Below are 14,641 nucleotides of genomic sequence, written 5' to 3' on the forward strand. Positions count from 1 at the left end.
CATGCGCACGCCAGGATGGGACCCGGGCATGCGCACCATGGACACACCCTGGGAAGGCACGTGGTAGAGGGAGGAGCAAAGGGAGGGGCGACAACTACTCCGGCGGGAATTTCAAAAAAAAAAAAAAAAAAGTGCCGTTTGACAGCTCCACCGAGGGGGGGGGGGAAAAAAAAAACAAAAACCAGAAAACCGGGGGGGAGCACTATTCGGAAAGGGGGCAGTATGTCATGAGTGCCGTTGAGCTGAAGTCATCAGTGCAATGGCACACATGACAATAGCAAGGAAATAGGTGAAGGGGCTCAAGATAAGTAGCCATCAACCCACAACGACTAACGGCCAACAAACAATAACTAAACGGATCACGGAGCACACCCAAGCCATCAGCGCCAATACATCGGAGATCGCCCAGCTGACAGCAATCACCAGAGGAATAGAAAACCTGATGATGGGCGATCCCGGAACGCCAGCGGGGCCTCACAACCCCTCACCCACCGGCAGGGCAACGTATTGGACAAAGGGGGGTGACGTGACCGCGAGTGAGGGGGCGCTGACCGGCGCGGGGTATTTAAACCCCGCACCGGCGCGCTCCTGTCACTCTCAGCTTTTTTCTTCCGACGCTGTAACTGCGCTGTGAATAAATCAGAGCCTGATCCACGAACCAGTGTCTGAGTATTATTCAGAGGCAGGCAGCGCATGACACACAGGATCTCTCTTGGTCAAGAGACCATGCACACTTTCAGAAACAAAAGAAGGCCACCTTTTCTGCTGCCTTAGCCTGTCCTTTAGAAGAATACCAGAAGAAAGTATTTCCTCCTCCTATGAAATGGGAAGTGCAGTTCCACAGCTTCTACTTGCTGTTGGATCTGGGTTATTCTCAGCAGCATGAATGAAATATATAAGTGTATCACAATGTTAAAAATTCCTTTTCCTGCACCATCTAAAAAGGAGAGGGGGAACTTATGCCTGTTTCCACTCTGAAACCCCCTCCTCATCCTTTCTATAGGGAAGGAAGGCACAAGATAATACATGGGAATGAGTCAGACATACTCATCCAGGAGAAACCATTGTAGGGATCAGTTAAGATGGTCTAAGACAGGCCTGCACAGCTGGACGGCCCATGCGGTGCATGGGGTCCACCAGTGTTTTTTAAAAAGTAGTAAATTCATCACCGCTGCCCTGAAAGATGCGTTGCCGAGTGCCTCCAAGCCTCACCGCCACCACCAGCTCACTGTCTTGCACTGCTTCACTAGCCGCCGAGCAACTGATTGGCATGCCAGGTATTCCTCTGCAGCCTGCAATGATTTTTAATTTATCAATGTGGCCCTTTCCCTCCTAAGAAATTGTGCAGGCAAACAAGAAATAAATGAGCTCATATTTTTATATTAGCATTATGAACAATTTTCCAAAACAGACTCCTACACAAAGAACTTACACCAGGCTTTGGAAGAACTTTGGTGAAGCAAATAAGAGGCTTTTGGTTTTATTTTAGTGTTTGGGGGTTAAGAAACAAGAGAAGAAAAAGGAGGGAGATGATGCAGGACTGGTATGGACCTTGGGCTAATCTGACAGTTCTTGTAAGAATATCTGCAAACCACTAGAGATGTTCTACTGTATTCTGCACCAGACAGACTCCACCTCAAATAGGGCACCGGATTTTAAGAAAACATGAGTAGATAAACGGGAACAGGTGCAGAGAAAGGCAGTGGGGCTGATCACAGAAGCAGCCAGATTTTTTAAGTTAATGCATCCTTCTATATAAGACAATACAGGGAACTGGAAACTAAGTTTTATGAGGAGAGTATATGGAACTGGATATCTTTAGATATGATAGCATTGTTCAGGTATCTGAAAAATGTCACACTCTATTGTCCAAGAGTGCAGGACATGATATAATGATTTTAAGTTTCAGGAAAACAGATTCCAGTTAAAATATATATCTTGTTGTCTTAACAAGAACTGTACACCAGAGCCAATTGCTACTGGAAGAAGTGATCTCCTTTTTCTTGAATGTGCTCAAGCAGAGGTTGCACAGCCAGGGATGATTTAATTTGGGTTCCTGAAAAGGATTGAACTAAAGGCCCCTTTCCAATTCTGTGGTTCTGTGTTGATGTGTGGTTGAAATAAAGACAAAATTGAAAATGGGGTGGGGGGAGACTACATTATAGGTGTCCATAGACGCATATACTATAAGTTGGTTTCAGAATGCCCTTATTTTCCCCACTCCATTTGGTTAAGTATTTCAGTTCTACCCTCCTCTACCCCCCAGCTTGACACAGTTATTTTTTGCATGATGAAATCCAGACATCACACCTCCCTAATCAATGCAGAACAGTCACGTTTTTATAGGAAGAAAGGTTGCTTCAGAGGAGTTAAGCAAACAGTAGTTTCCTTTGGTGTGCCAGTGGTGCCAGTTGTCTAAGTAAAATTAAGTATCACAAGAGCTTCTGAAGGAAGATACTTGTTGTCAGGCAGGGTCCAAGCAAGTTGAAAGAGATGCTTTTATCAAAACGTGGTGTTCCGATATCAGAATGTTACAGCTGATGATTACGAATATGTAAAATGATCTCCCCTTTATCCCAGAAGAATCCCAGATTTGTATCTCATGGCTCAATGCCAGTGAAAACCCTGAAGATATAATAAGTGAAATGAAGGAAGGATCAGTTTGAAAATAATACTCTCTCCTTTTTTTATTTCCCTGCAGGCCTTTCTGCATCGAATTAGACAAAATGCTGTGGATAAAGCTGAGAAATATATAACAGAGGAAAATGTCAAGGTAATGCTTCCAAAACATTGATTTCTTTAAGAATTATTGGGTTAGGATTGGGGTAACATCAAGCCCAACCTTAATTCTGTCAGTGGATTTTTAGCAGCTGCAATGCTTGGATTGCCACATTACCTTAAATGAACAGAAACTATACACTCCTATGACATGTGTTATAGGTGGAAAACAGCAGGGAAGATCTTTTCTTTTTCATTTGTGCAGTTAAATCCAATAATATTCTGTCCTATAATGAATGAAGAAATGAATGTGGCAGCCATGTGCAGATCATGAGGCTCAGGTCCAACCACAGCCCCTAAATATTGTTCTCCTAAAGCCAACAGAAAGTCTAATTGGATAAATCTATGATTTCTAATTGCAATCCCCATTCCTTTCAATTTGTTTTTCAACTTAAAGCAAAGCACCTCTGGCTTGCAAAACTAGATGCTTGTATTTTCTCACCTTGCTAAATCCCTTTATCTCTTGGAGAGAGGAACTGTGCATGTCATTGACTTTTCTTCCAGGGTCATTTAGTCCTTAAGCTGTTCTGTTGCCTTCAGCTACTGTCCAGCAAACAAAAAAGTTTAGCAGTGAGGTTTTTCTGGCTTTTAAATGCTGCAAATAGAAAGACAGTAGCATTATTGTTTCTACTCCAATTCATGTATTGCTTGTGAAGGTCCTAAATATATCTGTTGTACAATCAAATACTGCATCCAGATTAATTTTTTCTCACCTGATTAAATATGTTTATGCCTGAAGTTTCTTTGGGCTTCTGTGGTGGACGTGTCATCCCATGCATGTACAAAAGGGGTGGGGATTGGACTGTGATACCATGTCTGCTATCTTGTCTGTTTCAACCCCCACCCCTTGTCTGTTTCAACCCCTCACCACTGCTTAAGATTTTTCTTTTTACTACGTTATTAAACCAAAGGGTTGAACTTTTCAGTTTAAAGCCTGACAGGTATCTCTTCATTGTAGAATTAGTGAAAATAGTAAGTTATTAAGGACTTAAAACTTTGCAATAGGATAATCTTTGTTCAGAAATTGTGCCAAACCATAGTTAATTAAGTTTCTTAGTTCCTGTATAGCCTTTACTGAATTTTTTTCCTAATGTTTATATTAAATGTTAAATTGTTATTTTGTTACGAAATATTAAACAATATAAGACAAACTCAAGGATTGTTTGAAATGGGTGGAGGGACAAGAATCTGCAAAGCTTTCATTAGCAATTATTACTGGAGACTCTCTTTATGTTGCAGATTTTATTTTCCAATATAGAAGATATACTTGATGTTCATAAGGACTTCCTGACTGCTCTAGAATACTGTTTACATCCAGAACCTCAGTCTCAGCATGAACTGGGAGATGTTTTCTTAAAATTTGTGAGTATGTTAATTAAAATACATTTTGGTAATGTGTTTCATACCTGCATCTTGAAGCAGTCTCAAACTGCTACTGGGCTGTGGCCAGACTCGGAAATTGTGTATCTTGATGCAAATTAAATGCACTGGATTTGGCAATCAAGTAGTTTCATGAGATGCCTGAATTGATGTAGGGTTCCTCTAAGCAGAGAAAAACTTCTCTCTTCCAGCTCTTTGTCAACGATTTGGAGAAACACAAAAATTCACAGCCCTGACTTCACATGTTATTCTAAGCCCAAATAAACAAGCCACACCAGATCAGTGTGTCTGCAAATATGAGTGCATTTTGTCCCAACCTCCTGGGAAGACGACTGTCTCATGTTTGGGGTTTTTACCTTGTTATTTTTTCCCCTGAAAACAGGAAAGTAAAGTGCCTGTAACATTGCAGGGATATAGGGGACAGTTTTAGAATTGAATTGAGTTGTAGTTTGGAATGTGCTGGATGTTCAAGCCCTTTTGCATCTTCTTCATATCCATTGTCCTCCGTACCCTAATGCACTTCTATAATTTTTTAGGAGGCAAAATCTAATTCTGTAGAGCTTTTCAGTTAATGTCAAAATATCTTGATATGGTATCCATTCCTTTGTTTGTTGAGAAGTCCAGGGTTGCCCTTAGGGCACATCCATATATTCCCCTAAGGACATGTTTGCATAGCTGTCTTCTTCTAACGCCCAGCCCATAGACAAAGCCATATATTTTTTTCTGATCTGATGTAGAAGTAGGGTTTTCTATTTTCATCTACTTTCTCTAGCAAGCATGGTGCAGCTTAGGGATAGCAGTAGACCTCTTTGAGTACTAGACTAGATCTCTGCACAGCAAAGTGCCTGTCAGGCCCAAGTAGAGTCAAAAGCCCTGACAGCCAGGTTGTTCAGTTCTGCTAGAGTAGGAAATCTTATTTGCTATTTAAACTACTAACAACAAAACCTTATATTTAATTGTGATTGCATCTATGGATATACATGGTATTAATTCTTACATAGAATGCATTCTTAAATAGGAATTAATGTATTGCAGACACTAAACTAACTTATATGATGGTGTTATATGTGCATATCTGTGCACATGGTGTTATAAGTGTTATATGTTAAATGTGTTATATGTGCATGGCATATTTATTTACTTAATTTTTATCCCGCCTTTATTATTTTCATAAATAACTCAAGACAGCGAACATACCTAATACTCCTTCCTCCTCCTATTTTCCCCACAACAACAACAACCCTGTGAGGTGAGTTGAGCTGAGAGAGAGTGCCTGGCCCAAGGTCACCCAGCTGGCTTTCTTGCCTAAGATGGGACTGTGCATGTATGTGCCTGCAATGTATGTGTACCAGGAAATGGGCTAGTTGCATATTCCTGTTGCATACAACTGCCTACAGAATTGCAATTACACATGACTGTCACATGCATAATGCAGGAATTCATCCAGTGAATTTAGTAATGTGGTAATATGTGTGGTAGTCCTACGTTACAGGGCAGCATACTGAAAGAATTTGCTGAGCAAGAAAAGATCTATTTTTAAATAGTTGCAATCAGTGATCATAATATGCTTGATAAGTGCAGGTTCAGTTTTCTGAGGGTAGCATCTCTAATTATGTAACTGATAGTTTCCTCATCCTATGAAGAAACCTCGGTGTCACCCGGAGAGAAAATTAAACACTTAAAGCACTAAGTAATTTAAAAGCGTGGCTTTCATACTTGTGGTCTTGTGCAAGGACAGCTGGTAAGACTTGATGAAAGCCCTCTGGCATCTTTATAATTATTGAATATATTGAACTGTGGTTTGCCAGGAGATGTCATGATCTAAATATAATCTCTAAAAATATGGCCGGTGTTGCAGAGCTGCAATCAAAATCAACAAATCAACACTGGGTGCTATTTCCCTGGGATAAGGTCAGCTGAAAAGAGCTGGGTGATATTAATGGCTATGACAAAAAAGAAGTAAGTCTTACAATGTTTGACTTGTATAAATTCCCATGTACTATATGCCCCATCAGGCACTGGGGCTTTAATGACCTGTGACTGGGATGTACCCTAAAGCAATCTTCAATCTGGTGCCCTCCAGACATGTTGGGCTGTAGTTTCTAACTTCCCATGCAAGCAGAGCCATTGAGATTATGTGGGATTATGGTACAAATTTAGCTGTCTTGCTCTCCTGTGAAATATTGTTTTTCTACCTCTGGTTCTAGTTCAGATTACAAACAAGGATGGAAAAAAGTGTTTCAGATTTAGGTTTATGAGAGTGTCTAACCCTGATCTTGCACTGTAAATTGGGTTGCATCATGGTTTAGATGCAGTGGAATCTTAGCACAATGTGGTTTGAGCTACATGGACCTATGGTCTCACATGGTGATTGTGTTAGCACAATCCGTTTTACTGGTACATGGGTAGGTTGTGAGATGTTTGGATTCCTAAACCCAGTCAGCTGTGGAGTTATGAAGGGGCAGTTCATTCCATACCTACTGCTACCTTGTCAATACCTTGAAGACTTGCCAATACATTCCTGATGCCAGGGCTCTTTCTTGGAGAAAATGAGTAGAAACTCTGCTCAAAATGATGACTTTTGACCCTGAAAATGGGATTGTGTATTACTAATATCTTTGGCAAGAGATTTGACTGGGTTAGCACCTGACTGGGTTAATTTTTTTTACACAAAAGGGTGGATATAATGCAGTGTCCTATTATCTGAAGGCTGTGTTCATAAGGTATAGTAAACCATTTTTTTCGTTACACTGTTTTTTTGAATAAAACAAAATTGGCTGGGTTTGTATAACATGCCAACCTATAAACTTGGTTGCAGACTACAATGGTTGTGCTCCTACATTATGCTAAGCTGAAACCAACCAACATCACTAGCTTAGAATGATATATGAACACAGCCAAGGTATACAATTAAGAAAAAACAGTGTTTTATTCTGTTTCATCATAGGTTACAGTTTTCTCCATCTGGTAGCTAGAAACATTTATCTTTTTAGTATTCCAAACTTCTGTTCAAAATTGCCTGAAGTTGAGGCTGTTGCAATTATAGATGTGTTACATAGCAAGGATATAATGCCCAAATTACCTGCTTCCCTACTTTTTTCCCATAACCTTTTTGTGGCTGTATGTTACATTTCCCTATGTTTGGATGGAGATATATGGAGTGATAAAAGAAGAGACAGACCATCAAATAAATTTAAATTATAAAAGAAGTAAAACTTAGAATAAAAATAACACTTTAAGTGGCCTCCAGATTCTCTATCTGAGCTTTGTGTTCTTTCAAAACTGTAATTCTTTTTCATGTAATACAAGGAAGAGAATTCATAGTTAACTTTTTTAGAATGAATCATTGTCAGCACACTTAGGAAAAACAAAAAGTATTTTCAGGACAACACATAATATATAGAATTCACTACCAGGGCTGTGCAATGCTTTGAATCTGATTCAGAAGAAGAGCTTTGGAAAGTACAGAAGTCCCTAAGTAGAAGTCATTAAAGAAGCTACACCTGTTTCCAGGATAGTGAACCAGAAGTGGAAGATGCAGCTGCTTTAATGAGTTGGAGGGATATGCCACTCCCACACTCCCATACATTCTGAAGCACCTTTTCCAAATTCAATCTGAAAGACTAGTAAGCCCTAATGCACATAAAATATGATGAAGAGATCTAAAATTATCTGAAATCTGAAAATTATAAACAGTGCATTCTATTTCTATCTCTTACTTTCTCTCTTTCTCTAAGAAATACATTTTGGGAAAATTTAAACAATTGTGTAAATTTGCTTTCTTATCAAACTCATATTTATTTTAACAACATACCATCTATAAATTAACTAGCATATATAATTGCAGGATTTGTATATTTATGAAATGTATAGGATTAATTGTAAACCACCCAGAGTTCCTTTTGGGAGATGTGCAGTGATAAATTTGATTAATAAAATAATAAAATAAAATATATTAACTCTAGTATATAGGTTCTTATAAATCATTGTCTCAAATTGAACAGATCTGGGAAGATTCATTTATGAACTGTGTCTCTGATTTAATGAAAATGCCAGAAGAGGATAGGAAGGAGTTGGAAGGCACTCTCTCTTTCTCTCTACTTTAAAGTACATTTGTATACACTTTGGCTCCTATCTTCTGCGTAACTTGATTAAACAGTTATTCACTGAAAGCCATTCAAAAGACTTCTTGAGTGTACTGGCTGGATTCACACATCATGCTAAGCTATGATTTTGTTAACTATGGCCATATTATGAATTAGCATAGGGCTAGGAAATTATCTATTTTTCCCTCCATTTTTAAAATTATTGCTTTTGTTGTTGTTCACACATGTGTTAAGCTTATTTTAGGGCCTACACTGAAATAAGTTTTTTGTGAGGTTTTGTGCGTTTATATTTATATTTTATTTTTATGGTCTCTTGCTGAGACCCAGCTAGGATTATTATATATAAGGTAGGCAGCCACATACTGTACATTTTCTAAATAAGTAAGTAAACAAATACATGCATGCATGCATGCATGCATATTGGGTATTCCCTACCTATAAATGGCAGGAAGCCAGTCTGGTGACTTATAATGAGACGTTGCTCCAGGAGAATCACAACAAAGAACTTGGATGCTGCCTGCTGCTTTGGAGCCACAAGCTGTCCACTCCTGATTTAACATGATGTGTGAACTCAGACAGTATGAAATTCAAGCATTGCAGGTAACATCACCAGTGTTTGTGCTGCAGTGCATATCCCATGATGTACTGTACGTATTTACACTGCTTTGATGGGAAGTTTAGCTTACATTGATTTGAGATAAGATACCAATGATAATCAGTGGAATGCTTTAATTAACATAAATTTATTTTCCTGTTCTTACAGAAAGACAAGTTCATTGTATATGAGGAGTATTGCAGCAACCATGAAAAAGCACTCAGGCTTTTGATGGAACTGAACAAGATCCCTCCTGTGAGAGCATTCCTATTGGTAAGAATCAATGGTACCATAAACTGTCAGGATAAACTTCTTTGTTACGGACAAGCCTGCTCCAACACTCAAAACGAAAGTAGAGTCATGAATGCCCCAGACAAAATGGGGAGGGATTCTGAAGTCCTTCCCCATCCATGGTCATTTCATTCAGAATCATAGCCAATTTGCTTCCCATCCCACCCCCCCAATCATTGAAAAATAACAAACTGGAATGGGGCAGCACTATGGTATACAACATGCTGGCTGTAAATTCTGGAACATTATAGTACAGTAGAGTATATTTAGTGGGGGCTGAGTTGGAGGAACCAGATCTCACCTCATAGAAAGGTAGCAGAAGTGGGTCAGGTTGGGGCTGGGATGGGCATCCTATTTATGTGAACTGGAGTTCTCTTGAGGAAAGGTTGGTTACAAAGGATGGAAACAGGAAAAACTGGTTTCTTTGTGGCTGAGGGGGAAAAATAATAACAAAAATGTATTGGCCTTTCATGTACTGATTATTTGCTTTGCACCTTTTAAGACTTTCTTAGTGTTTTGCTTCTCATACAAGTGGTTTTTCTCCACTCTCTTTTCAGTTCCTTTTTTGAAAAAAAAAATGCTTCCCATTTTTGAACAGTAGAGCTGCCAGAATGTTTCTTTGCATCTGGACTCTGCTATGTTGTACTTCTGTGCAACCGCCCAGAGTCCCCCTTATGAGGGAGATGGGCAGTGATAAAAATATGATAAATAAATAAAATAGCACAGAGTGTGGGCAAATATCTGTTGATAAATTGCTGAGTTTAATATTGCGTAAGAACCTATGTCCTCCAGATGTTCATTTACAATACCCAAGTTTCCTCACCATTACCCATGCTAATAGGAGCTGATGGGAGTTGTAATTCAGCAAATCTGGAGAGCCATAGGTTCCATTGGCATAGTTCCCTATGCTGTGTAAGATTAACAACAAACTTGACAGTAAATCAACTGTATTACCTTGACTCACTGGTGGATTTTTGACATTGTCAAAAAACTGAATCCAGCAGTTTGCTGGTTGAAAGAACCCCAGTGTCCATTTTTGTAACATGACAACGATCCTGACTTACTATGCCAGGCTTAAAATTAAACAGTAAAAGAATGACCCTGTACTGTACACTAAAGTATAATTTATTCAGCTCAATGCATTTTAAATGTATTCTTAGCCAGGTACACTGATCAAAGAAATCAATACTCAGAATCTCTATGGTTATTGATAATGGGTTCATGCACCATGCAAACTATAAACTATAGTTTGCAAACCACAATGAGTGGATTCACATACTTTATTTTTACCTCTATTTATATTATTTATTACTGTATTTTATTCTGTGTATTTATGGTTATGTTTTTTAATCTATTGTTGTAAATTGCCCAGAGTCCCCTGATGGGAGGAGATGGGCAGGGATAAATTAGATAAATAAATAAATAAATACTGGCTGGTTTTACACATTATGCTAAGCCATGGTGAGTGTACCTATGATTTATTGAATAAACAAGAATTGGTTGTGTTCATACAATATGCTGATGTTCAAACAAGCAATCCAAGCTACCGGTAGGCTGTTCTTCCATTATATTTTAACTTACCCACCCCACAACATAAGAAATTGCCCTGTAGACAATTAGACCTTTAGCCTGTCAGTATTATTGGTACTTACTATAGTTCCCCATGGATTATTTAAATATATTGCAATATTTATATATTGACAACTCCACATGGACTCCTGGCAGTTTATACATATCCATAAACCTATAAAACTTTCCATTAAAAAAACCTGTAAATAATACTACTCCCTTGGCATCCAGTCCCAGCAGCATTAGCAATTAAAAGCTCTACAGACCAATTCTGTTTTAATTATTTTCCTGAAAACCATCAGGGATTGCGCCATGCAGATCTCTGAGGGCAAACTGTTCCATGGGGATGGAGTGAAAATGGAGAAATGTTGTTTTCTGGCTCCTTCCTCTGCTGTCATGTGGGGGGAACCTTCAGCATCTCTAATCAGGATGCATACACTGAACAGATTGCATTATTGAATTATTACTGTGCTTCTATGCTGCTTCAATCAGTTGAAGCTAAGTCACTTATTAAGGCATACTGTACATAAAATATTATCAAAACATACATATTAAAAAAGAAAAAAGAAACAAACATGTGTGTGTGTGTGTATATATAATATAAATTTATATAAATATATAAATATAATCAGACCCTGATAAAATAGATAACAACCATTTATTACCAGTATCCATCACTCATCTAAGATATATTCATCAGGTCAGCTCTTCAGTCCCCAAATGTTCCATAAAATACCCAGGACTTAATTATCTTCCTAAACTTCCATCTTGCTTGGGTTCCGTCTCAGCTGTTTCTCTCTATCCAGACTCTCACAACCTCCACTGCTGTATTTTGTACCAATTTTAACTTCTGAGTAGTCTTCAAAAACAGCCCTTTGTAGAGCTCATTGTGTTAGTCCATCTGAGAGGTGAAAAGGGGATGGAGGACTGTTGCCAGAGTTGTCTCCTCTGGTCTGGGACAACTGGTCTGAGATAAGCTTTTCCCATCCCTGTAAGAAGATGCAAAATATGGAAACTGAGGACTTTTTCAATCTGCATTGGAACTGAGCAGTGTCCCCTACAGGGCCCCCCTTACTGTTTATCTCCCCATAAAAGCACTTATTGTGGTGGATTTCAGCGCTGCTGCTAGCTCTCAGGAAGGAGGGAGGGAAAGCAAAGAGACTCAAGGTGGCCCCACCCTAGAGACTCTCAGGTTGTTTGTGCTTGGGTTAGTTAGAGTAGCTTTAGTCTGGCAAGATTCTGTCTATATGGTGAGAACAATAAAGAACTAGAGTTGGAGATATCAGCTCAGTGTGGTTCTTGGCCTGGTTCTGACACTTATGTCCCTAGTGCAGACCTATTTTTGCTTGTTTGTATCTGTATCTGCATATGTTGTATCTGTGTTGCATTGTTGCCAGTGGGTGCAAGCTTGCTTACTTATGCTCTATTAAAGCTTTCACTCCTTTTTTCCCTGGTGTATTAATTTATGTCTTTAACTTGAATTATTAAGAGGAGATCTGAGTACAGCTGTTAATCCAGCACATTTCCTGAATTTATTGGATTGCCAGAAAAAAAAAAATCTATAGCCTTGTTCATTGTTTCACAAGCTGAGAAGGTCTTGGGGCTGTGGTGTTACTTTGCTTGTCCTTGAAAGACATTCGAAATCATTACATGCGGTATTGATGTGGAAGTCTGATTTTGTGAATTGGTAGTTCCATCTATCCCCTTCTTATTGTGTCTTCCATCTTCCTACCTCTCCATATAAATTATGACCAGCATGATAATATTACAATAAAATGAGAATAATTTAAAAATAGACATCTCTACCTGAAATAGAGATCCTACCTTGGAATGATCTCTGTGCCCATTTTTTTAATTGCTAAATTCTTGTGAAATTGTCAAATGTAATGAGATTTTGGCACTCTCAACCTTGAGTTCTCACAAGTTTTCTCAAGTCTTGTAAGTTTTCATGTAAAAATGGCAAAGACTTGCAAGATTGTCTAATTTTAAAATCTCATTTTTAGTTAATTTGAGGGTCTACAATATTACCCAGGGATTTGAGGAGGCATGGGTTTCCATGGATACCTTGTTGCTCTAATTTAAAGAAGATGTAGTCCAGAGGTATGCAGTCTGAAGTATAGGTGCCATATGTGGTCCCTAAAAACCTTGGATGGAAAGTGGACATAAGGGAGAAAGATGTAGAAGCTGCTTGGAACAGAATAAAATGAATTATATTGTAAAATGGCATAGCAACAACATCTGCCACAAATTACAGTGATACTGAAATAATGACATGCACATGAAAATGTCATCACATAAATGCCACTATTATATATTTGCATCCTAATGTCTTACATAAATATGTAACTAAATTTGTGTGATGATGCCATCATGCAAGTAACATCATTCACCCCTTCCCCATTTCTCCTGCTGCAGGTGCCCATGTGCTACAGAAGTGTGTAGTGTTACATTAATGAGAAGCACTGTAAAATCTATAATTATCATTTTAAGGAGTCATGATACTGCAGTTTGAGTACCTCTGATTTAGAGAAAATGTAAGATAAAGTGAATAGGCTAGAATTAAGGAATTTGTTTTGCATATATATGGAGATGAAGGTTGGTTATTGTCTGCAATGATAGCAATATATGCTGAAAGTTAATCCTGTGTGAGAATAAATGCAATGTTTAGTAAATGGCTTAGTATTTATAAGGATACATATTCTGAGTTACTTAATGCCTGTAGTGATGGTAGTGGTATATTGATTGGGAATGCAAATATATGGATACATTTGTATGCAGATGCCATCATGTTGGCTAAGAACCCAAATGTTAGAGTGTTTAAATCCTAAAAATATGCATTCCAGCTTAGCTGTACATTTTATCTGTGAATGGGATAGCTATTTGGATAAAATATACATGGCTGTCCAGACATTTTTGTGTTGTACAATTTTGACTTGGAATTTTTGGTGAGGAATGTGCTGAATTGCAATATAAAGGCATATGAAGCATCAGCCTTGAGCAGTGCTTGGTTGGGAGATCTTCTGGGAACCCTGCACATGTTATCTTGAGTCCTATTAAAGAAAACAGACCATACATTTAATGAATAAAATGTTCCTTTATTTTTTCTATGCATTGAAAGGATTTTTTAATACTTTCTCAGTCCATCATTCATATAAGACTCCAACAGATAACCAACTCTACAAAATGTCGTTCATTACAATGATATCTTGAGATGTTTTGAGCCAAATGTAATATTCCTGTTCTTTTTTGTTTACAGAGCTGCATGCTTTTGGGAGGCAGAAAGACTACAGACATTCCACTTGAAGGTTATCTCCTAACTCCAATACAGAGGATTTGCAAATACCCACTTCTCCTCAAGGTAACACCAAGTGAAGACTTTGTCCTGATAGCTATGTTCTTGGATTATTGTCCTGCAGTTTTTCACTTTTCCTCACTGCATGAACTTACCTGCTTACAGAGAAAATTAACACACTCCAGTTGTAGTAAAAAAAATGGCTGTTTATAAAACTTGAATACAATAAAAATGATTTGTATGGCTCACTACAGATTGATTCATGCATGTAATGTCCCACTTAGCTGTTTCATTCCTGATTATTTGACATTCAATGACTTGAGCTAAAATATAAGAAAACTATTGTATAACATTCTGCCAGCTATGTCTGTGATACTTGATCAATCAAGACAGTATTTGATGCTGCAGTCATTAAATGGTGAGATGTAAACTCAACAATTGACAAGTACAATTCTCTACCACCAGCAATATTCCTGGATTATTAATTATGCATACAGTATTATGTGAATATGAAGAATTAACTTTCTGGGGTCTATTGTGGCAAGTGCTTCTCTGCTGAATCTTGACTGGTTCTATTATGTTAGAGCATGTTGAGTTGCTTCATAGAGCACCCATTGTACATACACTGCT

General features: G+C 38.3%; 1 protein-coding gene across 1 annotated transcript in view; it reads left to right on the top strand.

Moving 5' to 3' along the window:
* Positions 1–2,695: 2,695 nt before the first annotated feature.
* PREX1 (phosphatidylinositol-3,4,5-trisphosphate dependent Rac exchange factor 1) overlaps positions 2,696–14,641 on the top strand; it is a 132,688-nt gene continuing 120,742 nt past the window's right edge. Inside the window, exons 1-4 of the mRNA XM_063297090.1 lie at positions 2,696–2,773; positions 4,018–4,140; positions 9,028–9,132; positions 13,976–14,077. Of these exons, the coding sequence (XP_063153160.1) occupies positions 9,091–9,132; positions 13,976–14,077 (144 nt within the window). The 5' untranslated portion in view covers positions 2,696–2,773; positions 4,018–4,140; positions 9,028–9,090. The remainder of the gene's footprint in view (positions 2,774–4,017; positions 4,141–9,027; positions 9,133–13,975; positions 14,078–14,641) is intronic.

The sequence above is a fragment of the Candoia aspera genome, chromosome 3 (genome assembly GCF_035149785.1).
Source record: "Candoia aspera isolate rCanAsp1 chromosome 3, rCanAsp1.hap2, whole genome shotgun sequence".
In the NCBI taxonomy this organism is placed as follows: Eukaryota; Metazoa; Chordata; class Lepidosauria; order Squamata; family Boidae; genus Candoia; species Candoia aspera.